This window comes from Drosophila tropicalis, unplaced genomic scaffold (genome assembly GCF_018151085.1).
Source record: "Drosophila tropicalis isolate 14030-0801.00 unplaced genomic scaffold, ASM1815108v1 contig_694, whole genome shotgun sequence".
In the NCBI taxonomy this organism is placed as follows: domain Eukaryota; kingdom Metazoa; phylum Arthropoda; class Insecta; order Diptera; family Drosophilidae; genus Drosophila; species Drosophila tropicalis.
The window spans coordinates 2763316-2785877 of NW_027173176.1; the positions used below are offsets into that span (position 1 = coordinate 2763316).

Below are 22562 nucleotides of genomic sequence, written 5' to 3' on the forward strand. Positions count from 1 at the left end.
AAGCGTGAGTCACGACAAGGGATGACAGCGATGGCTTTTAAATGTTTTCAAGTATGAATCGACACAGTTCACAAGGCCTCCTTTTCTAGAATTATGAACTGCTTTAATGTAAATTATCATTATATAAACGTCACCTTATATTAATATTTTGTTTTTAATTATAAAAATTATAATTACTATTATCTATTTCGCTTAGGCAAAGTCGTGACTTAGGATGACCTATTATCAATGTGCAACACATTCTGATGGGTGGGTGCTGGAGTTGCCACACTATTTGGGACATTATTTCGGGCAACACTGGTCACATAATCACACTATCTAGTTGATTTTGATTTTAGGCGACTTTAAATTTAACTTTTTGTATTAAATAATATAGATTAACATTTGACAAATCCTAGGTTAGTTGCTACACAAGATGTTGGCGCGCGTCTTACGAGTGGGTCCACTGATGCGAACCCGGATCGGACTGGCCACCTCCACCTTATATACACGTAACACTCACTGCCAAGCACAGATGAGGCAGTTGATCAAAAATGTTCCCGAGTTAAGATTATTGAAGCCATGGGAACGTCTAAATGGGAGAGCATCACTTGTGATGGCCTCCCGTTTTTATAGCCGTAGGCGTGATGACTCTGATGAAGATATGATAGCTGATCAAGGGACAGAAATATTGTCCGATCGGGATGCACAATTGCCGGCCACAGTGGCTGTGCCGGATGTATGGCCACATGTTCCTCTACTGGCAATGCGTCGAAACCCTTTATTTCCACGTTTCATGAAGATTGTTGAGGTGGGTGACAATTTTTGTTGGATTACTATGACATACTAATGTTTATTCTGTTGAAATTGATTTCATCTAGGTGTCAAATCCTGTCATCATGGATTTACTACGACGTAAGGTCAAGCTAAATCAGCCGTATTTGGGTGTGTTTCTTAAAAAGAATGACGGCGATGATGAGCTAATCTACAATCTCGATGAGGTCTATGGCCTTGGCAGTTTTGCCCAAATTCAGGAACTGCAAGACTTGGGCGACAAACTGCGTATGGTTGTAGTGGCGCATCGTCGAATCCGTATCACCGGCCAAGTAGTGGAAGATGTACCCGCGCCAAAACCAGGTAAGCAAGTCCTTCTGGTGAACTGTATGAGCCCAGTAGAACCAATTTTGTGACCCATCGATTATTTTTCTAAATCTTAGTGAAAATGACAACTTTGCATTATCCACTCTTTAATATAAAATTACGCATCCCAGCTGAAGATCAGTCGTCGACGTCAGAGGATAAACCGACTACTGGACGTTCATTTAAATCCCGAAAATCACGTGGACGTTTACCCCATCACCATCGAAAAAGACACCAGGAAAAAACAAACGAACTCCTGGAAGCCGAAGAACTTGTGCAGCAACAAACTTTAGAAGAGCCCCTAAAATCTGGAAAGTTAGACACCAAGAATATTGAGTCTCCAATTTATGCAGAAGCCGATGAAAGCAATTCTGTTAAGGATAAGCCAACACCTGTGCTCATTGTTGAAGTGGAGAATGTGAAGCAGCCAACGTACAAACAGACCGAAGAGGTCAAGGCCCTCACTCAAGAGATTATAAAGACTTTGCGGGACATCATCACAATGAATCCTCTTTATAGGTAATTAATGTATATATTTGTTATTAATCACAATTAGTAGATAATTCATATGTTTTCTCAAATCATTACAGAGAGAGTCTCCAGCAGATGCTACACCAAAATCAACGTGTTGTTGACAACCCTATTTATCTTTGTGATCTGGGCGCTTCACTGTCCGCCGCCGAACCAGGTGAACTCCAGAAAATTCTTGAAGAAGTTGATGTAAGCTTAGGGTTGGCTTCATGGGAATGATATTTACTTAACAACTTTCTTAAACGTAGATCCCACAACGCCTGCAGCTGTCATTGACGCTGCTCAAGAAAGAACTTGAGCTATCACGGCTTCAGCAAAAAATTGGACGTGAGGTAGAGGAGAAAGTAAAACAGCAGCATCGCAAATACATTCTGCAGGAGCAGTTAAAAGTAATCAAAAAGGAATTGGGCATTGAGAAGGACGATAAGGATGCCATTGGCGAGAAATATAGAGAAAAGCTAAAAGATAAAACCGTGCCTGAAGCCATTATGAATGTGATCGACGAAGAGCTGACCAAACTCAATTTCCTTGAGAGCCACAGCTCGGAGTTTAAGTAAGTTTTTGCAAGTTCGGCTCGCCCAGCCAATTCCCGTCTAATTTGATTCTATTTTGCAGTGTCACACGCAACTACCTCGACTGGCTGACCTCCTTGCCATGGGGCGTAATCAGTTCAGAAAATCTTTGCCTTGATAAGGCCACAGATATTCTAAACCACGATCACTATGGCATGGAGGATATTAAAAAGCGCATACTCGAGTTTATTGCTGTTAGCTCACTGAAGGGCACGACGCAAGGAAAAATTCTATGCTTTCATGGACCTCCTGGTGTGGGTAAAACTAGCATAGCTCGATCTATTGCACGTGCCCTGAATCGTGAATATTTCCGATTTAGTGTCGGTGGTATGACAGATGTGGCTGAAATCAAGGGACATCGCCGGACCTATGTTGGTGCCATGCCAGGCAAATTAATTCAATGCTTGAAGAAAACGAAAACGGAGAATCCCTTGGTTCTCATCGATGAAGTTGATAAAATTGGCAAGTGAGTATAAACATATGCATAAGATAAAAAGGAAATCTCTCAATACATATGTACATTTGTGTTCTATTTTTTCGCAGAGGCTACCAAGGCGATCCAAGCTCAGCTCTGCTGGAATTGCTTGATCCCGAGCAAAATGCCAACTTCCTAGATCATTATTTAGATGTGCCAGTAGATCTATCGCGAGTACTTTTTATTTGCACGGCCAATGTGATCGACACGATTCCCGAACCATTACGAGATCGCATGGAACTAATCGAAATGTCCGGCTATGTGGCGGAAGAAAAAGTTGCCATCGCCCGCCAGTATTTAATCCCGCAAGCTATGAGGGATTGCGGTTTGACTGATGAGCATCTAAATATAACCGAAGATTCCTTAACCATGCTCATACGCAGCTATTGTCGCGAATCTGGTGTTCGCAATCTGCAGAAGCACATCGAAAAGGTCATTCGTAAAGTGGCCTTCCGCCTGGTTAAAAAGGAGGGAGAACATTTCCACATCAGTGCTGATAATCTGACCAAATTCTTGGGCAAACAGATTTTCAGTACTGATCGTATGTATGCCATCACACCGCCTGGTGTGGTAATGGGCCTAGCCTGGACAGCCATGGGTGGGTCATCGCTTTACATTGAGACTTCCAAGCGGCATATACGACGAAACAAAAAACCCGATGCTGCACCTGGTACACTCAATATTACCGGAAATCTGGGCGATGTCATGAAGGAGTCAGCACAAATTGCACTAACAGTGGCGCGAAACTTTATAGCCACCATTGATCCTAGCAATAATTTCCTAGAGCAAGAGTAAGTATTTCATAAACTATGCATTTAAATAAGTAATACTAATTTTTTAAATCTCTCCCATTTTTCATAGACACATTCATTTGCATGTGCCAGAAGGAGCAACCCCTAAAGATGGACCCAGTGCTGGCGTTACCATAATCACAGCCTTAGTTTCCTTAGCCCTAAACAAGCCGGTGCGTCAAGATGTAGCCATGACTGGCGAGATTTCCCTTAAGGGCAAAGTCTTGACTGTCGGCGGTATTAAGGAGAAGGCAATTGCAGTAAGTTGATGTGCATATGCCGACTGAAATCATTTTAAATGTTCTTCCTACTTTTCAGGCGCGACGCAGCGGAGTAACCTGTTTGATTCTTCCTAATGACAATAAAAAAGATTTTGACGAGCTACCAGACTTTATAACACAAGGCCTAGAGGTTCATTTTGCAACCAAATATGAGGATGTCTACGAAATAGCTTTTTCAGACGATACAAATGAGGAGACATCAGAGGACGCGGCACCAATTCCGCGACATGAGCAAATTTCCGCTGCAGCCGCGCCTTAGTCTTACTTTAATGTATATTGGGGGAAACGGGATATATATATGAGATATATATATATATATATATGTTATGTGTGTATATATATTTTATATTTAGCAAAAGGCATTTTGTTTTGTTCGAATGCTGAGTAAAATTTTGAGTGTGAAAAAAATACAACGTTTCTTATATATCAGCATTCGCTATAATCCATTCCAGGTATTTATCGACGCGAGTATATATTCCCGGACGTCGAGGTTCGCCACAGCGAACACCCCACGATACAATGCCAATGGTGACCCAACGCTGATTTGGCAATTGAACGAGCAAAGGCCCGCCACTATCACCTTGGCAAGAATCCTGACCACCCTCTGGTTGTCCGGCACAGAGGACACTATCCTGTATACGTTCAACCATGACAGCCTTACAGTCCGTTTGCTTCCATATGGGTAAACTGACCTGTTATAAACCAGATAGAAATGTTTAACAATCGGAAATGATGACTGTGCAACCCACGAGAACACTTACTTCCATTAAAGTGCTTGAATGTGGTCCACCAAATTTCTGAGTGCCCCATCCTGTTACTATGCCATTTCTTCCCGACCAATCTTCGTTCAGCGGCGGCATACAAACAGGCCATATATAGGTATTAAAGAGAGTGGCCCTCTCGATCCGTATCAAGCCGATGTCATTGCTAAATGTCAATGGATCATAATCAATATGGGTGACCATATTGTTAATACGGAAATCCCTGGCCCTCGTCTCGTTGAGCTGATGTGTATTATATTCGCCTAGTCGCACGAATATCTCTTCCTTGTCCAGCTTGTGCAGGCAATGGGCAGCGGTGAGGACATGACGATCTGTGATTAGAACACCACCGCACCAAACATATGGCAAACCTTCTCGTAAAAGAGCGGCCATCCAGGGCCATTCATCCGGCTCGGCGGGCCTTCCGCCTGTGATACGTGGATATTGCCTGGTCGTTATGCCACAGCCCCTTTGCTCAGGAGGATTTTGGGCAATGTTGGGTGTATCCTCATTGACAAACTGGGGACTAAACCGCGAACTGCTTGATTGTTCTGTGCAGCAAATGCCAATGGAACTGTCGTCGTTTAAAATACAATAAAGTGAACGAAGATAAGAAAGATTAGACTTGACAGATTTACCTCTTTTCAATTATGCAAAGCTGTGACACAAGACGCCATACATCATCCTTTAATTCGGGCATGCGGCAGTAAATGATGTGACGACAGCGTCCAGATACCCCCAAAGAAGTGCGGCAAGCTCCGTAATCCTTGTTTTCCTAACGAAAGGGCGAAACTATCAAATGATTTGGTTATATTCCAGCTGGCCCATCACTCACCAGCATCTGATTACCATTTGTACTGATTGCCTGCCTCTTTTCCAAATGGTGACGTGTTAGGAAATTACTAGTAGTTCCTTCACTTTGATTTCGATTTCTTTCATGTGCCCCATTCTCCTCCGCACCCCATTGGAATTCATCGTTATCACTTAGTTCAAGGAGATCTAGAATGAATCAGCATGGATTACTCAATCTACGATAATCGTAGAAATGTTAACCGACTTGCCTATATAATCTTGATGATCATATTTGGCCGAAACTTGCCAGCCAACTAAGCAAATGATTGTCACTACAACCACTTGACTGCACTTCATCTTGCACACTAAAAGCTAAATTTTTACTCCGTTCCAATGCGAATTTGAATTGAAATTTTTATCGCGTACTGTTTCCGTTCCCGGCGAGCTTTTCAGAGCTGACGATAATGGCATTTAAACGCAGCTTTTGGCTTACAATTCACCTTGGAATTGATATGTCACTTACTTTTTTCTTTTAATGGGAATATCCATTTTTTAATGTAATCCTTAATTAGGACATCATTTTTATTGTTTTGTATTTGATATATAAAGAGAGAGAGAGTTTATATTAAGTTTCAAGGGCCGGAAACTGTAGTAAAATCTCTTGCGCTCTCTTAAAATAGAATTAATTTAAAACTAAACAAAATTCAGATAAAATATACATAAATAATGCTTTATTTAGACTTAAAACTTCTTATCTTCTCAAAGAGAAAGACTCTTTTATATAGTAAAGACCGTTTGAAATAAACAACAAGTAGTTATTCCCTAAAATAATAATAATAATTATCGAGTATTAACCAAACCAAGATCTTACATTGTATTAGATGAGTTTTATTAGTCGTAAATCCTGCGAGTTTTTACGATTCGAAGATTTCAAAGTCCCAAAACTTACCGATGATCAGTAGTTGTTTGGCACTTTACAAAACTGCCCCTGTACCTGTGGATATAACCTGTTCTTATTGCCCACCCCCTTCTCCAACCATCCCCCACCCTCCACTATCATTGTTTTGAGGGTGAAACGTGATATGCATGGCAAATGATGCGGTTTGATGAGCAATTCCATAGAAGTGGCATTAACCATATAAGTTATTATTATAAATAAAAATAGATTTAAAGCTTTTACTTTTGACGGCTGTTTATCAACAATAATAATAAATCAATCAGAAGATGAGCTGAGCTTTTCTATAGAAAACAAATTTAGTTAATTAAAACTTTGAGAGTTTTTTAATTGACATCTTAGTTTAAAAGCCAGATGAATGAATCTGGAAATATCTATGTATGTACATATGTACATACATACATATGTCAACATAAACTTATGTATACATATATTGATAAGATTGATCTTTGAATCTAGTGTGATTTTTTTAGAAGAGTATAAATCCGGTTATGTACCCAAAAGATAAATGTTTAAAAAATTCTTTGATAATGTTTTCAATATGTATTTATTTTGAGATGTTTCTTGTATATAAAATCAGTACACATCTATGAACTTTTTGATTCTGGGTGTGTATGTGTGTGTGTGTGTGTATGTGGGTCGAAAATGTTTATGTTCACATTAACTAGTACATTTACTTAAAGTATATACATATATATATATAGGTTAGATTAGTCAGGTTATAGCCAGAAACCAGTTGATTTCTGTTAGACACCCGCCATATATGTTATACACATACATACATATACATATATGTATGTTATTTAGTAAGGTATTACATTTTTGATACAATTTTCTTTTAGGTGGAGTTTACATTTACTAAATGTCATTCATTGATTGTTTTATGCGTGAAAGGACAGACAGAAAGAGAGAGACAGAGAGAGAGAGGGGAAGCTGTAGCGGTGGGGAAAGGTGAGAATACATGAGATCGACATTTAATCTAAATGTTGCTTTAGTTTTCCATTTAAATCCTTTTTAGGTTCCTTGCAGTCGAGGTGTATATTTTGTCTTCTTTTTCAAAGGGTTAACATTAGGTTTTAAAAAATAAAAGTCATACAAAATTATAGAACACTTATGTACTGTATATAGTACCCATTACAATATAGATTTTTGTATATATATATAGACATGTATTTAATAGAGATATATATGTATATACATATGTATACCAGAAAGAATCTAAGTGGATTTTTCAAGGGAAGACATTGCAGTTTGTTTGTGCTTTAAATATTTGAGCAATGAAATTGAAAACGCTTGCATTTTGCAAAAAACTTGAAAAATCAAAGTTTTTTTTTCTTCCTTTTTTATCGTGAGAATCAATTGCTTTTTTTCTGAAAAAAATTTTGCAGTGTCTTATATAAATATATAGGATCTGGTCTTAGTTACCAGAAAATACAATACACATATATATTTGTATGTATGTATGCATGTATATAGTTGATTTTGATTTTGAAAATTGTTACAGCTCACAGATTCGTATCGAGTTCATGGCATACAAATCCATTTATGAGTTTGTGATTATAATACTTTCTATATATGTAAATGGGTCGAGTATACCAAAATCTATTGCTTCCATTAATCGACTAGTCTAACTCCAGCTTCTACATCTTCGGCCATGCTGACACCCTTGGATTTTTTCTTCCCGTCCGCCGATGAGGATTTCTTCTTGCTGAGGGCCAGGGTTTCGGGTTCACGTTCTCGTTCACCATTGCCAACGCCACCGCTGGCACCTCCTGTTCCACTTCCGCCTCCTCCACCGGTGTTGCTTCGCAGCTTGAAACGAGTTGTGGCTGCTGCCGCATTATTGTTAGCACAATTGCAAATGGCATCGAAGATGCGCACTACAAATCCGCGAGCTCGGTTCACCACCTTGCCGTTCTTAAAATCTGGTATGGCGAAACCTACATCGATTAGTTGATCCAGGATAACACAGAAATATACGGGCAAGCAAAAAACAAATGAAAATTCGGTGAGTAGCAAAAAGAAAGAACAAGAAAATCATTCAAAATTGCCAGAAAATCAAATCAAATCCAAGCAAAAGCAACAAGAGATTAAGCCAGGTGTTTGTTTTCTAGTCATGCAATACAATAAAAGTAATGCGGAATAGCAAAAGATTTTTGTTTTTTTTTTTCAGCTTTAGTTTTAGTTGTTAATTAACCCATTGTTTTAATTGTCACGCCCATATGGGCGTACTTGGAGCACGCCCAACCGCCACCGAATGTATAAAGGGCTCTGGCGCAATCTTATGACAAGCACTTTAATCATTTGATCAGAATGAAGCAACCAAATACTGTCCAGGGCCTTATCATTTTCATGCTGATGGTGCTGATGTTGCTATCCCAACCAACGATTAGTGTCAATATGCAACAATTTCTGCAATCCCTGGACATGATGCGGAATGGCTGTGCGCCAAAATTTAAAGTACCTTTAGATATATTGGACCGGATACGTGAGGGTGATTTTGATTTAGAGCCCACACAGGACTTGCTGGTGTGAATGAGTGTGTGGACACTGTGGATAAATCATTCAATTGATGAAAATTTCTGATTTTAATTCTTTCTTCCACATAATCTGTTTAGTGCTATACGAAATGCATTGCCCAGTTGGCCGGAACGGTTACCAAGAAGGGTGAGTTTAGTGTGCCAAAGGCCTTTGCTCAGATGCCCATCATATTGCCACCGGAATTGCAAGAGCCCGCTAAGATAGCATTGAACCATTGTAAAGATGCACGTAAGTACCACATATTATAATATAGCAAAGCATATTTCACAATTTCAAGGATAAGTACACACATCTCTTGTGGTTATTGTTTCTTTTCATTTACACACACACACACATACACGCCCATTTGATTATAGAAAAGGCATACAAGGACTCATGCGAGAAGGTCTATTATACATCGAAATGCATAGCTGACTTTGATCGTGCCAATTTTAAGTTTCCATAGCCAAAAATTAATAAGAGAATCATATTGTGACTATCGGAATACTTACTCGGACGCTTCTCCTTGCCCTGAAATGACACAAATTTCTGTATCGATGAGCAAATTGATTTGGAATAAAGGTTTTTTAATTAACCAACCAACCTGTTGCGATGATGATGATGATGATGATTTTTGTTGCTCAAGGGCTAAGCGATTGGCCTCCCTTTCAGCACAATTAACCACCTCATCGAGCATGGCATTGAGTATGGCCATGTTATGGGGATTCTGTTTGAATTCCCCAATGCGGCTCTCCAATGTTAGCGTTTTAATTTGATCCTCATCCGAGGCTGGATCACAATCAGCAAAACGTGCATGCATTTTGTCAAAACAAACTTTTTCGTTTTTTTGTTATTTTTTAGTGTTGTTTTTGTTGCAAAAAAATTTACAGATGAGAAAATTCCTTTGTCGTCCTGTGTGCGTGATGTGTGCTCGGTATCTACAAATACTCTTATCAGGCTGTTTTTTTTATGTGCGATGTGCTGCTAAAAATCGATAAACAACAAATTCATGCACATGCGCATTGGATGGCATTGTTGGTATCAATGGCAATGGGGAGGAATGGCATTGCTTGTTGAGCTTGTTTGCTTGTTTTAGGAACGTTGATATGAATAAACCAATGAGTTTTATATACACACTCATGTTTGTTTATTCGAAAGTGAAAACTAAGCTTAAAACTTAAATTACAAGTTACTCCAAATGGCTGAGGTCATCCAGTTCGGGAGGGGCCCGTACGATTTCCGTCTCAATGATCAGAGAATTCGGATCCAAGGTGGTGGTGTTCTGAAAGTATAGAAATCTGAATGAACTCCCATTTTCAGTCTTCAAATTATTGATTGGCGAGTAACACACACATTGTCATTGTTCCTAGATGATGCAGAGGCAGTAGAAGAGGCAGCAGCGGCAGCTAGCAAATTGCTATTTATCTGGCTTTGTGAGTTCGATGACGAAGAGCTTGAATTGGCACCATTTCCGCTTCCATTGGTAGTTGGAGTATGTGGAGAACTACCACGACGTACAACTTTAGTTTGCTGCGCGGTTTGCTGGGTGACGATAACAAACTTCTGGTTCGGTTGTTGGGCTTGAATGGCTCGTATTTGCGGTAGGGCAGAAACAACAGGACTTCTATATAGCGAAATAGGATAATTTGAATGATATAAAGTACTTTTATTTGTAGCTTACCCTTGTCTTTGTAAATTGGAACTGGGCATGGTTACGCGTCCAATTGTAGTGGCCGTTTGGGCGGCACTTGTTATAGGTGCCGTACTAATGCTGCTTGAGGTTACTATGCTACTAGCTGGAGAATTGCGTACTTTAACTACAGCTTGACAGAGCGAAGGACCAAGGAAACCAAAGTCAACTTTATATTCCTCCGCAGTATCTGGTGGCGATCGCATTTGTTTAAGTATAGGTGGACAGCACTTTTGAAGCATGGCTCGAATGTGTCCAGCGGCAGTTTTGTCCGTATTACTAATGGAAGAGCCCAGTAAATGTGGCTCAATGCGTTCCGAAATGAATTTAAGACGAGGAATGATAAACACTTTAATTACCTCGCCACCCAGCTCAGACAGGCCAGCTATGGAGCCATATAGAGACGATAGATGGGTCTTATCATTCTGTAGGGCTTTGCTAAAGATTCTACAAAACAGAAGGAGAAACTTTATCAGACTGAATCTCATAGGGCAAGATGTGACTTACCGGGTCACACGGGTTTGCAGATTGTTGGTCAATGTGTTGAAAGTCTTACAAATCTGAGCCATTAAACGTGAGGCGAAATCTCGGAGAGCCCAGTGATTGTCTAGCTCTGGTCGCATGCACAATTGCTTTGACACTATGCAAGTCATCACCGAGGGTATAAGTTCATGTAACTAAAATTGAGAATAAATTTTAAGTAAGTGATATCATATGTCCGGCGAATTCTTACATATTTCTCGAGGAACAGCGAAGGATTGTCGAGCAGGGCTCTAACCATGCGCATTAAATAGATGAGAAGGGCCAAATTATTTTGCACCACATTGACTTTGACTCCCTCAGCTATAAATGTACACATTCTGGGTAACATTTCGTGCAAGCCAGGATCAGAGCCCAATGATTGCAATGCTTCGCCACGTCTTGGCTCATCGGAGCCAACACAAGCCTCGGTGATTTCTTTGTAATACAATTGCTGTTCCACAGACAACTCATGGGTTGCCAGCTGCTTCACATGTATAGTCTCCACATTCTTGAGTTTGTGCATCTTGCCAGTGGTGGGTTTGCCGGCAGCATCTTTATTTAAGCCCTGATCAAGTTTAATAACTGGATTAACGGAATCCATAAACTGAGAATCCTTCGACAAAGGCGGAGGATTCTCTGGCACTGTAGGTTGAATGCCCTCAACCACAAACCAATGCGAACGTAATGTAAGATCCAGTGGTATTTTTAATGAGCTATTCGAAGTGAGCTCGCTAAGATCAATTTCCTTATCCTCAGTAAAGTGCAGTTCCCGGCCACCGCCGGATGCAAAGCGAAATGGCACAAAATCCTTGGCCACAAATCCATATTGGGGCTCCACATTTCGCACTTTGAGAGCCATATCTATATCCCGGACGGACAACTTATGCCTCTTGGCATGCATCATAAACTTTGCGGCATCTTGCACTATGCGCTTCAACTTAATCGATACATCCTCGGCCAGTTCCTTGGCACCGTCATCCGAGAGTGAGCCCACACCGATGCTCTCCGCTATCACCTTAATGGATTCGGCAGAAATGCTGGAGCCGTAGAGCATACTGCTACTGCTGGTCGAGCTGGTCGACTTTGATAAATTTCCGTTCATTCTTCAAGAAAAATATAATTCAAATATTTCTATCAAGATATCTCAAAAATATTCAAACTAATAAAAATTAAACGAAAGCTGTCAATACAAGTCAAACACAATAATGTAAAACCTCAGCTTCTATCAAAATCGATTACTTTGTAAAAATGAAGAAAACGATAGTTTTTATGAAACCGATTGTCAAACTATAATCGATCATTTCTGGCAACACTTCATGTCTATGACGAAATATCGATAATTTGTATCGAATGCCAAATCAAAGAGAGATCTGGCAACGCCAAATTCTCGCAATCTTTTTTCTTTATTTATTTCATACCTTTTACTCTTTTGTTGTTGCGCCACATTAATTATAATTAAACAAATTTTGGCCTTTACGCGCGCATACCAGTGAAAAGTGAAACAATTGCCACATAAAGAATAAGATAATTATTTGATACACATGTCGATCGTGGATATATGTATATTTGTCTGGCGTCGTCGCTGAATTCCAACCACAAAAGAAAAAAGTGAAAACGGCGCCATTTCTAGAAACAAAACAAGCGTTCAAAACGAAAACCCCACAAAATAATCGAAACTGCAAATGCAATGAATACACTTTAATGTTTATTAACGTTGAATTGGCAAGTGCAAAGCAAAAGAACTACTCAAAAGTAAGTGACAAAGGTGTAGCCGGAGGCAAACCAGATGCAGTCTGCGTCTGCCGTTTGACCTAGTTTATTGTTGACAAAAAAATTGAATTGAAATTAATTTTCACACTCTTTCCTCACACACACACACTTTACTCATCCACACATTTCAATCCCAATTAGTTCGTCGAGTTGTGAAATTATGAACAGTGACCAAAATGGGGCAACAAGAGCAGCAGAAAAGACTAAGGACCAGGAAAAGCAAAACCCAGGACCAGGACCAGAAACTGGTGGCAGTGAAAATGAGGAGACCACCGACACAAGTCAATCCCAAACTCAGTCTATTAAGTCATCAGCCACCCAGTTTAGTGTTGTTCAGCGTACGGACACCGATGGACTGCGCATGAGAATCTCGGCCATACGCCCATTGGCCCCGCCCCCATCTCTGAAAACGACTTGCAAAATGTCCACAACAACAGATTCCCTTAGCTGCTTCAGGCAGGAGGAGATCACAACAAATAAATTAAACAAGACGAGTAAAAAAATTAAAGTCAAGCGAAAGAAATTATCCCACACGGATGCAGTTAATCCCTCGAAAGTTAGAAAATCAGGCGGTGTTGCCGCCGCATCAATGGGCGGAATCTTTTCCTCCGATTCGGATGATGATCTGCCTCTTAAAGTGCATCAGCAGAGAGCTCCCCGTCTGCTCCTTACGGCCATTGCGGGCCACCAGGCGAGTGGACAAGCTCCACCGCCACCCGATAGTATTGGCATATCATCCAGTGATAATGAGTTACCCAGTTTGGTACAAGCAGCCATTAAGCGTGTAGAAAGTGATACAGAGGACACCTCAGTGTCATTGGGAGCCACAGGAAAATCCAAGCATTTGCCACAGTATCAATCAACGCTTTTGCAGGATTTCATGGAGAAGACCCAAATGCTAGGTCAACACCAATTGGTGGGTGGTGGTGATAGGGTAAAGCCAAAAGAGGAAACCCAACCACCTGCCAATCCCCGCAAACGACGCGGCAGACCCAAAAAACTAAATCCCCACATTAGTAGCAATCTTCGTGCAGGATCGGTGGTCACTGCTCGCCCAGCAGCTGTTAATGAATCAGCGGACTCGGGTGTGATCAGCACCACAAGCACAACGCAGAGCACGACACCATCACCCAAGATGCCCAACAGTAGTGACCCACCGCAAGGGCAGGCCCGAGGACTGGATAGTGCTGCTGGAAACTCCTCAACCAAGATTGACATGTCATATCTTGATAAACGGATGTATGCCACCGAACGCGTCCTGTATCCTCCGCCCAGGAATAAACGTCGGCAGATCAAGAATCCCAAAAACATAAAGGATGCTGAACAAGTGGATCCTTTATGGCGGGAAATCGATGTTAACAAAAAGTTTCGATTGCGTAGCATGAGTGTTGGCGCCAGCGGAGGAGCAGGTGGTAGCGGACGAGGAGGTAGTGGGGGTGTTGGATCCGCCATTTGTAGTAAGATTCTAGTTGCCAACAGTGGCTACGTTTCCGACTATGGCAGTGTTAGACATCCGCATTCTTCTCACTCCCGGAGCAACCATAACTCTGGCTACAAATCTGATGCGAGCTGCAAGAGTCGCTACAGTGTCAAGAGCTGTGTCAGCCGTCGTAGTCGAGCCAAGAGCTGTGGGTATCGCAGTGACTGCAAGGAGGGCGGCAAATCTTCAATTCGACTACGCCGTCGGCGTCGTCCGTCCACAATGATAACCACCACGGCTGATGTTGAGGATCAGGATATTCTACAGCTAGCCGGGCTTTCTCTTGGCCAAAGCAGCGAGGAAAGCAATGAATATATCAGCAAACCAAGCCTTCAAAGCTTGCCGTCGACCAGTGCAAGCAAGAAATATGGCGAAATCAATCGATATATAACCACTGGACAGTATTTTAGTCGAGAACCGAATCCATCACAGAGTCAAAATCAACCAGAAGCCACTTTTATATCCAAGATGCTGTTGAATCAACGGAAAGACTCCTCGCAGGGAGCATCAAACGCCCAGTCATCATGCCGATTTCCGTGTAAAATTAAATCCAGACGCTCATCGGCGGCCAGCATGTGCAGCAGTTATGTCTCCGGTGTCTCTCGAATGCTCCGCCGTCGCCATCGTCGCAATAAGTCCCTGCACATAGACTCCAAGCTGTTGACAGAGATTGAGATATTGACCAGCACATTCCATGGCAGATGTCGCATTCAAGATGATCGTCTCACTGGCAGCTCTGGGAAAGAGAAACTCTTGGCCGAAGCCACCAAGCTGAAGGCCACCACCCTGAATGCTGCTGCACCGGCCTCAAATCTTGCCCAACATTCATTAATTGTAAATGGAGGAATAGCAGGCGGACTGACTGGAGGAACCACAACAACAGCAGCTACTACCACCTCCTCTACCTCGTCGACGGGCAAACCTTTAAAGAGAGCAATGAAGAAGAGGAAATTGAGTGAACCTCTTGTGGACTTCGCTATGCTCTCGGCAAGCGCCAATGCCAATAGCGATGGTGTAGGAGGAGCATCTAATGTCCAGAGTAGTGGAGCCGGCTCATCCAAGCGACGTCACAAAAAATCTCAAGGCAGCAGCACTAGCTCCAGTCCCGATGACCACAAATTGCCACTAAAGAAGCGCCATTACCTACTCACTCCCGGAGAACGACCACCGGCCGACTCGTCGAACTTTGCCAATGGAAAACTAAATGCAGAGGCTTGGGCAGCCGCGGCAGCCACCGCCAAGACGACAGCATCCACCAAGTCGCAGGCTCAATTTAATGCCAGGTCGGCCAAATCCCTGCTAACCCCCCAAAAAACGTCACCTGCTGGAACACCAATCTGGAGGTGTGACCACAACATCTGCGAGCAATTCCCCACTGAGAATCGTAGTCGATACCAATTCCTCGATTAGTGGAGGCAAGCTACTCGACATAAGTCCCAGTTCTTTAGGATCGCTGAAGCAACAAAAGCGAGCAAGTGTGGCCTCCAGCAACAAGCAGAAGCGCGATCTAGCCACTCACCTTCATTCACCTGCGCCATCAGGGAGTGGCAGTTGTCCTCCACCTCCGCCGGGGATCTTTGAGCCTTCCGTCGAACTTGAAATTCAGATTCCACTTAGCAAACTCAACGAATCTGTCATCATTACCAAGTCCGAGGTGGCATCTCCACTGCTCTCACTGGATATTAAGGAGGATACCAAAAAGGAGATGGGTCAACGTGTCGTCGAGTCACTGCTACACAAAACTGGGGGAAACCTTCTACTTAAACGAAAACGAAAGAAGATCAATCGTACCGGGTTCCCCACAGTGCGTCGAAAGAAACGAAAAGTAAGCCTGGAACAGTTGCAGACAGAAAAGTCCCGTGAGCAGATGGATCAGGAACAGGAGGAGCAGGATCCTTTGTCCCGCGAGACACGCAGCACAAACAGTAATAATCCTGCCCAGAACTGTGAGCGTGTACCCCTAGTTGGAGAAGCGCGCGAAACATTTGTGGCCAGAAGCAATGCCAGAATGACACCCCGTCTCTCTGTGGTGGCTTTGGAGCGATTACAACGACCCCAGACACCCTCACGCGGTCGGCCGCGTGGCAGGAAACCAAAGGACAAGCTCGAACAGGTGGCAGAATCGTCGGCTGTTGCCTCATCTGCTCCTCCACCACCTTCTGAGAAGACGGTGGCCAAGAAACGTGGTCGTCGCCAGTTGGCCAAACCAGAGGGGGAGCAGGAGCTAGCGATTACCATTCCAACGCCCGCCAAAAACAAACTGCTTGTAGAGCCCAATATTAAATTGCCGGCTGGTGTGGATCCCAACACAAATTTCAGTTGCAAAATACGTTTAAAGCGAAGACGCAATCTGGAAGAGATTACCAGCAAAGAGATTGTTAGTCAGGACGAATTGGATAAAGAAGCGGAAGCTAAACGTCTAGATGTCATACCCAATGAGCATGATCCACTGCCCATGCAAGAGTGCACCTCCTCCTCCACATTGGCGATGCATAGTCAACCGGATTATGCAAGTTGCAGTGAATCCAGTGAGGATAAATTATCCACAGCCTCGCGTAACAAAATCTCCAAACTGAAGAAGAACTATCTGGTGGCTGGTCTTCTATCGAACTACTTCAAGCAGGCTACCAAGCCTCTGCCCGTCAAGCATCAAGGAGGTAGCAAGGATTCGATTGCACCATCGAGCGGCCAACGACTCATGCCTCCTCCGCCGTATTGTGAGCGATACCATCGGCGTACACAAATTGATTTCGAATTACCCTACGACATTTGGTGGGCATATACAAATGCCAAATTGCCGCAGCGTCATCAGGTGCCATCGTGGAACTATCGCAAAATTCGCACAAATGTCTATGCCGAATCAGTGCGTCCCAATTTGGCGGGGTTCGATCATCCCGTGTGTAATTGCAAAGAATCTTGCATGGACAATTGTCTAAATCGTATGGTGTACACTGAATGCTCCGCCACCAATTGCCCGTCCGGTGATAAATGCCACAACCAAAAGATTCATCGACATGAAGTTGCCCCCGGCGTGGAGCGATTCATGACCGCTGATAAGGGTTGGGGTGTTCGCACCAAATTGCCCATAGCCAAAGGCACCTACATTCTGGAGTATGTGGGCGAGGTGGTCACCGAAAGAGAGTTCAAGCAGCGAATGGCGAGCATCTATTTAAATGACACCCATCATTATTGTCTGCATCTGGACGGCGGCTTGGTCATCGATGGCCAGCGTATGGGCAGCGATTGCCGCTTTGTCAATCACTCATGCGAACCCAACTGTGAGATGCAGAAATGGAGCGTCAATGGCCTATCGCGTATGGTGCTCTTTGCCAAGCGTCATATTAAGCAGGGCGAGGAATTAACCTATGACTACAACTTCTCGCTGTTTAATCCTTCCGAGGGGCAACCCTGCCGTTGTGGTATGCCTCAGTGTCGAGGTGTAATTGGTGGCAAATCGCAGCGTGTTAAGCCATTGCCACCCATTGCTGCCGTCTCTGTGGAAGCTTCGCCCCAACGCGGTGGACGCCAGCGCAAGCATAAGGCCAAAAAACATCCGCAAAAGGGTGGCACAGCTGCAGGCGGATCCGGATCTATGCCCTTGGTTAACAAATTGGTTCAGCAACTGTCGGAGCGGGAACGTAAATTGGCCAAGCAATTCAATGTGTTTCTGGTGAGGAATTACGAAAAGGTGAGTTACCACTGGAGATTTCATTTATGTATCTGCTTGTTCGTAATGACCATTTTTAATTATTCTTAGATTCGGCGTTACAAAGTGAAGCGTTCGCACAAAGCTTCAAGTGCAATTGGAGCTTCTGCTGCGTCCACATCGCAAGGTTCTCTTAGCGGACGTCGACCCTCCACACCCTCATCAAGTTCTCTTCTAGCTGCACAAATCTCAGCTCTATGCACGCCGAGAAATATAAAAACTCGTGGCCTGGCCCAAGCCGTGCAAGATCCCGAACTTGAAAAAATGGCCAGAATGGCAGTAGTGCTGCGTGACATTTGTCAGACCCTCGAGACCATGAACATGTCGGAGATTCTTTCCCTGTCAGCAGCTGCTTCCAAACAGAGCAAGAGAAAGAATGCAAAAAACGCAAACTCTGCAGTATCATCGTCGTCGTCAAGCTCAGCCACCACGGCTGGTGCTTTGCCAGCAGGACGGTTGGAGTTCAAGGGCATTCAGTCAATGGTGGAGCAGGGTCATTATAAATCCCCTCAAGAATTTGATGCACATATGCAGCAGCTTTTCGAAGAAGTCGGCAAAACCTACACAGATGATGAAAGCAAAATGAATTTTTTACAGTCTCTAGTCGAATGCTATGAGCAGCAGAAAGTTTCCAGTTATGAGCAACTGGTCGATATTCTTGGAGATTCTGTGGATCTGCAAGGCTTTAAGCCTAAACAGGTCGAGCCGCAGCCTGCAGCAGAGCCAGTAATCGAAGAAACACAGATAACACCTTTGCCTCCGCCTGTCGTCACCGATGATGAGGATGTGATCAGTTGCATTTGTGGTCTCTACAAGGACGAGGGCCTTATGATTCAATGCTCCAAATGCATGGTCTGGCAGCACACGGAGTGCACCAAAGCGGATATCAATGCAGAGAATTATCAATGCGAACGATGTGAACCGCGCAAAGTTGATCGCGAGATACCCCTTGATGAGTTCACAGAGGAGGGTCATCGCTACTATCTCTCGCTGATGCGTGGCAATGACCTGCAAGTGCGGCAGGGTGATGCTGTCTATGTGCTACGTGATATTCCAATTAAGGATAATGAGGAGCAAAAGAAGCATACATATGAAACAATTGGCAAAATTGATTATCAGGAATGTGACATATTTCGGGTCGAACATTTGTGGAAAAACGAGACGGGAAAGCGTTTCATTTTTGGCCATCATTTTCTACGTCCCCATGAGACGTTTCATGAGCCAACGCGACGCTTCTATCCGAACGAGGTTGTACGTGTCTCCCTCTACGAAGTGGTGCCCATCGAGCTGGTCATTGGTCGTTGTTGGGTTCTGGATCGCACCACATTCTGCAAAGGTCGACCCATTGAATGCCAAGATGAATCACATTGTTATATCTGCGAGCTGCGAGTGGACAAGTCGGCGCGTTTTTTCTCAAAAACCAAGGCCAGTTATCCAGCTTGCACCAAGAGCTACGCTTTTCGGAAATTTCCCGAAAGGGTAAAAATATCGAAAACCTATGCAGTGAGTATTAAATACGACTTCGGAGTAGAGCTCTTACTCATGATCGATTATCTATCTTTAGCCCCATGACGTGGATGCCTCAATGTTGAAGACAAAAAAGCAAAAGACTGAACTAGAAGTAGCTACTACAGCGAAGCAACAAAGGATTACGGTTAGGGAAGGCCGACGTAGACAGCCACGAGCACCAGAACCATCAAATGTAGCAACCAAATCGATTGGAGGAGTAGGCACAACAAATTCTACAGCTGTTGTTCAGGTGCTTACGCCAATTCTGCCCAATGGCCAGGTATATAAGAAACTGCCCACAAACCCAATGTAATTAAATAATCCATTATATTATTTTTCTCACTTTTTAGTTGCTAAAAAGGAAACGTTCACGTTTAGAGAATGTTTTGATCACAATGAAACTAAAATGCTTGGATGCGCAGACCGCTCAAGAGCAGCCAATTGATTTGTCCTATTTGCTATCTGGCCGTGGGGCCCGACAACGTAAAACCAACAATAACCAAACAACAACATCCGATATAGGCCATAACTAGCACGAATTATCCATTTCAATATGAATATATAATACATATACATATGTATATATTTGTATTTTGTATATACAACTTATATTTTAACTAGATCCTAACAACCCCTTACTATAATACTGGAAAAAAAGATAGTAATTGATTCGATTTAGTTTTGTAAATTTGTTATCCACATCAAAATGGCTCAAGTCTCATTTTATTTACCTTACCCCAACTTTTTTTCGTACCTCTTGAATAGATGAAATTCTTGATAATGTATTTTTGATTTTGTAATTTAATTAATCAATTATTTTGTTTTTTTTTTTTTTTTTTGGTTATATTCTTTGCCTATTATGCACATATATATATATATAAATATTTTTATATATAAATATATTTTTTGCTATGTTATCGAACGAAAAGAAATAACTTAAATGTAAGTGTTTAGTTTAAAATTAAATTATTTAAATGATACTGAAATATGAAATTGTTATTGAAATCGAAATACAAAATATACATTTTATATATATTTTTCATTAATCATATAAACAGAATATATCTTTCAATTGTGGATCTTTCGAATTTAATTAACACTAAATTCGAGTATCAATTTCTTTAGAGGTTCGCTGAAATTGAAAGAAGAAAAAGAAAACACAAAAGTTTCATATTAATTTATAATGGGAAATTTAATTTATTATATGCACATTCTTCTTCGCTAACGTTGACAAAGTTTAATAAAATATAATATACAGTTTAATATTTATATCTTAAGTATACATACAAAGCTCCTCGCAAAATATACAAACGTCTCAATTTCTGTTTTCTGTATGCGTATACATCATTTCATTTCAGTTTTTCTTTTTTGTGTTTATAAATACGTATTCTATTATTTTATTCATGTTACGAAGGCTTTTTAAAATTAAAACTATAGAACACTAGCATATTTCTGATTGATATATGCTTTGGTATGATAATTGTAGGTACGGATGGAGGCAGCCAATGTTTGGATTAATTGTTTATCTCTCTTTGTAGATGGTGCAAATGAGTCAATGCCGCTTCCGCTAAAAACACACATTGTAGCCAATAGGTTAATTCATATGGTTAACTATGTATATATAATTTTCTCATTCTACTTACCTGATATTCCGTGTCCGAAGAACGCGTTCCGCCCATGTCTGAGGTCTTGGTATATCGCGTGCTTCTCCAACTTGCTTTTTGTCGAGATAGTCAATAACATCATCATAATAGTTGGTCCTATAGTTGTACATGTATTTGTATTGGAGAAACTTTGGCCTGCGAGTAAAAACCAAAATAATGTTTTTAGTTTTCGATTTATCTAACAGGCTATTCATATTCACTTCAAAGGACTTACCTAACCCAATGCCGGTACAATTGCACTGGCTTCCTGTATCCATCATCTTCTGGTGGTTGTGGTGGTGCCTTGAACTCTTCCTCAGGCTCGGCTGCAGCTCCTTCGACCGGTGTTTCTCCATGTACAGACCTTTCGGATCTATGCTCAGAAACTACACTTCCTGCTTTTGAAGGAACGCCTTCAGCCGAACCAGGTGGTTGAGGTGTTGCTGCTGCTGCTGCTGCGGGCTCAGCATCGCCGCCATCATCAAAACCCCAAGGATCCTCCTCGTCTCCCATAATTCCTAAAATCAAATTACATCTCTTTGATTTCCTTGCACTTGATTCATTACTAAATTATATTTCTCTTATGTCTCTTGTGTAATCGGAGCACCAGTTGAACCTCACTTTTTCTCACAATTGAAATTCTTTTGTATTCTTGTTACGTAAGAACATTTCTTGGATTGAAAGCTTTTGACCCATAAATGAAGGCGCCTTCCAAGGTGACCCGATTAACCATCATTACAACCTTTGATATTTTTTGATTTTTTTAGCCTCATTAAGGCAACTAAAATTAGCCGAATTAGTTCATGTTTGACAGTCTGAGTTGGAAATTAGGACACCAAATGACTGAGAGGAAAGGACTACCTGATCTATAGAATTACGAATTAAAATTTTCGATAGATCCTTTGAAAAAAAAAAATAAATAAATAAATAAATCACTATATAATTGCATAATTTTATTGATTGATTGATTTGATTCAAACATTCGTTTTGAATTTGTTTTTCCTTCTCACAAATCACAAAAATAATTTGATTCAATTAAAGCCTTTCAGGAACAATGCGAACTTGATTGGTGAAAAAAAATATAGTTGCTTCACATCAAAAAAAAAAAAAAAAATTATATATTTCTGACCTTTTCAGTCTTTCGTAACAGCCTTTTAAATGGACACAAAACTTAAGGCTTTAAGGTCACTACGCACAAAATCAAAAAACAAAAAAGAAATAGGATCCTTTTAAAATTGAATCAATCACCAAAGTGTTTGGTTTTTTTTTTTTTTTTTTTTGTTCTTAATTTTATTGAGTACCTTTAAAATAGTGTTTATATTGGAGTTAAATAAAAAAGACTAATTGAATAGGTTTTTCTTCATCAAATAAAAGCATTAGAAACGAATTGATTATCATGCGGCAAAAACCGAAGATAAAAATAACAATGCACATTAGACTGGTCG

At 41.6% G+C, this 22562-nt stretch overlaps 7 protein-coding genes across 11 annotated transcripts; 3 read left to right on the forward strand and 4 right to left on the reverse strand.

Moving 5' to 3' along the window:
- Positions 1 to 278: 278 nt before the first annotated feature.
- Positions 279 to 4183, forward strand: Lon (Lon protease). Of its 2 annotated transcripts, none has more exons than XM_068292530.1 (9): positions 279 to 790; positions 861 to 1116; positions 1197 to 1638; positions 1710 to 1839; positions 1899 to 2203; positions 2266 to 2688; positions 2766 to 3488; positions 3559 to 3748; positions 3807 to 4183. In XM_068292530.1, the coding sequence occupies exons 1-9, from the start codon at positions 416 to 418 to the stop codon at positions 4026 to 4028; spliced, it is 3066 nt and encodes a 1021-aa protein (XP_068148631.1). In that variant the 5' UTR covers positions 279 to 415; the 3' UTR covers positions 4029 to 4183. The 2 variants fall into 2 exon arrangements, with proteins under 2 accessions (XP_068148631.1, XP_068148633.1); XM_068292532.1 differs by having other exon boundaries at positions 1251 to 1638; positions 3807 to 4182.
- LOC137578916 (venom protease) lies at positions 4090 to 5748 on the reverse strand. Its single transcript, XM_068292533.1, has 5 exons — positions 5592 to 5748; positions 5366 to 5529; positions 5169 to 5305; positions 4531 to 5104; positions 4090 to 4461 (listed from the first exon to the last, which is right to left on the reverse strand). Exons 1-5 carry the CDS (start codon positions 5677 to 5679, stop codon positions 4189 to 4191), a joined length of 1236 nt encoding a protein of 411 aa, XP_068148634.1. The 5' UTR covers positions 5680 to 5748; the 3' UTR covers positions 4090 to 4188.
- Positions 5749 to 6829: 1081 nt separating this feature from the next.
- LOC137578989 (uncharacterized) lies at positions 6830 to 9788 on the reverse strand. 3 transcript variants are annotated; one of them, XM_068292641.1, is made up of 3 exons: positions 9402 to 9788; positions 9310 to 9346; positions 6830 to 8202 (listed from the first exon to the last, which is right to left on the reverse strand). In XM_068292641.1, exons 1-3 carry the CDS (start codon positions 9615 to 9617, stop codon positions 7892 to 7894), a joined length of 564 nt encoding a protein of 187 aa, XP_068148742.1. In that variant the 5' UTR covers positions 9618 to 9788; the 3' UTR covers positions 6830 to 7891. The 3 variants fall into 3 exon arrangements, with proteins under 3 accessions (XP_068148742.1, XP_068148744.1, XP_068148743.1); XM_068292643.1 differs by having other exon boundaries at positions 9310 to 9328; positions 9402 to 9785; XM_068292642.1 differs by having other exon boundaries at positions 6830 to 8217; positions 9310 to 9328; positions 9402 to 9784.
- Positions 8586 to 9400, forward strand: lush. The gene is made up of 3 exons (XM_068292644.1): positions 8586 to 8806; positions 8896 to 9046; positions 9175 to 9400. The coding sequence occupies exons 1-3, from the start codon at positions 8591 to 8593 to the stop codon at positions 9261 to 9263; spliced, it is 456 nt and encodes a 151-aa protein (XP_068148745.1). The 5' UTR covers positions 8586 to 8590; the 3' UTR covers positions 9264 to 9400.
- Positions 9789 to 9920: 132 nt separating the features above from the next.
- Taf6 (TBP-associated factor 6) lies at positions 9921 to 12251 on the reverse strand. 2 transcript variants are annotated; one of them, XM_068292640.1, is made up of 5 exons: positions 11221 to 12251; positions 10995 to 11164; positions 10479 to 10934; positions 10151 to 10421; positions 9921 to 10095 (listed from the first exon to the last, which is right to left on the reverse strand). In XM_068292640.1, exons 1-5 carry the CDS (start codon positions 12109 to 12111, stop codon positions 10042 to 10044), a joined length of 1842 nt encoding a protein of 613 aa, XP_068148741.1. In that variant the 5' UTR covers positions 12112 to 12251; the 3' UTR covers positions 9921 to 10041. The 2 variants fall into 2 exon arrangements, with proteins under 2 accessions (XP_068148741.1, XP_068148740.1); XM_068292639.1 differs by having other exon boundaries at positions 9921 to 10079; positions 11221 to 12250.
- A 675-nt stretch (positions 12252 to 12926) lies between these two features.
- ash1 (histone-lysine N-methyltransferase ash1) lies at positions 12927 to 20249 on the forward strand. The gene is given in 5 exon segments (XM_068292469.1): positions 12927 to 15564; positions 15566 to 17947; positions 18017 to 19468; positions 19530 to 19754; positions 19825 to 20249. Coding segments are annotated over 5 exon segments (6867 nt in total). The 5' UTR covers positions 12927 to 12939; the 3' UTR covers positions 20008 to 20249.
- Positions 20250 to 20640: 391 nt separating this feature from the next.
- fln (flightin) lies at positions 20641 to 22490 on the reverse strand. The gene is made up of 4 exons (XM_068292749.1): positions 22419 to 22490; positions 21353 to 21635; positions 21118 to 21273; positions 20641 to 21041 (listed from the first exon to the last, which is right to left on the reverse strand). The coding sequence occupies exons 2-4, from the start codon at positions 21628 to 21630 to the stop codon at positions 20906 to 20908; spliced, it is 570 nt and encodes a 189-aa protein (XP_068148850.1). The 5' UTR covers positions 21631 to 21635; positions 22419 to 22490; the 3' UTR covers positions 20641 to 20905.
- Between the last annotated feature and the right edge of the window lie 72 nt (positions 22491 to 22562).

Excerpts from the sequence above, each read along its gene's own strand:
- Lon (XM_068292530.1), top strand. The coding sequence starts at position 416 with ATGTTGGCGCGCGTCTTACGAGTGGGTCCACTGATGCGAACCCGGATC. Across the intron at positions 2,204-2,265 it reads AGCCACAGCTCGGAGTTTAA|TGTCACACGCAACTACCTCG; the intron begins GTAAGTTTTTGC and ends TCTATTTTGCAG. Across the intron at positions 2,689-2,765 it reads GAAGTTGATAAAATTGGCAA|AGGCTACCAAGGCGATCCAA; the intron begins GTGAGTATAAAC and ends ATTTTTTCGCAG.
- LOC137578916 (XM_068292533.1), bottom strand. The coding sequence starts at position 5,679 with ATGAAGTGCAGTCAAGTGGTTGTAGTGACAATCATTTGCTTAGTTGGC. Across the intron at positions 5,530-5,591 it reads TGATCATCAAGATTATATAG|ATCTCCTTGAACTAAGTGAT; the intron begins GCAAGTCGGTTA and ends GATTCATTCTAG. Across the intron at positions 5,306-5,365 it reads CAAATGGTAATCAGATGCTG|GAAAACAAGGATTACGGAGC; the intron begins GTGAGTGATGGG and ends CCCTTTCGTTAG.
- lush (XM_068292644.1), top strand. The coding sequence starts at position 8,591 with ATGAAGCAACCAAATACTGTCCAGGGCCTTATCATTTTCATGCTGATG. Across the intron at positions 8,807-8,895 it reads AGCCCACACAGGACTTGCTG|TGCTATACGAAATGCATTGC; the intron begins GTGTGAATGAGT and ends TAATCTGTTTAG. Across the intron at positions 9,047-9,174 it reads GAACCATTGTAAAGATGCAC|AAAAGGCATACAAGGACTCA; the intron begins GTAAGTACCACA and ends ATTTGATTATAG.
- LOC137578989 (XM_068292641.1), bottom strand. The coding sequence starts at position 9,617 with ATGCATGCACGTTTTGCTGATTGTGATCCAGCCTCGGATGAGGATCAA. Across the intron at positions 9,347-9,401 it reads CATCATCATCATCGCAACAG|AAATTTGTGTCATTTCAGGG; the intron begins GTTGGTTGGTTA and ends TCATCGATACAG. Across the intron at positions 8,203-9,309 it reads GGGCAAGGAGAAGCGTCCGA|ATTTTAAGAACGGCAAGGTG; the intron begins GTAAGTATTCCG and ends TCGCCATACCAG.
- Taf6 (XM_068292639.1), bottom strand. The coding sequence starts at position 12,111 with ATGAACGGAAATTTATCAAAGTCGACCAGCTCGACCAGCAGTAGCAGT. Across the intron at positions 11,165-11,220 it reads CGCTGTTCCTCGAGAAATAT|TTACATGAACTTATACCCTC; the intron begins GTAAGAATTCGC and ends TCTCAATTTTAG. Across the intron at positions 10,422-10,478 it reads TCCAATTTACAAAGACAAGG|AAGTCCTGTTGTTTCTGCCC; the intron begins GTAAGCTACAAA and ends TTCGCTATATAG.
- fln (XM_068292749.1), bottom strand. The coding sequence starts at position 21,630 with ATGGGAGACGAGGAGGATCCTTGGGGTTTTGATGATGGCGGCGATGCT. Across the intron at positions 21,274-21,352 it reads TTGTACCGGCATTGGGTTAG|GCCAAAGTTTCTCCAATACA; the intron begins GTAAGTCCTTTG and ends TTTTACTCGCAG. Across the intron at positions 21,042-21,117 it reads CTTCGGACACGGAATATCAG|CGGAAGCGGCATTGACTCAT; the intron begins GTAAGTAGAATG and ends GTGTGTTTTTAG.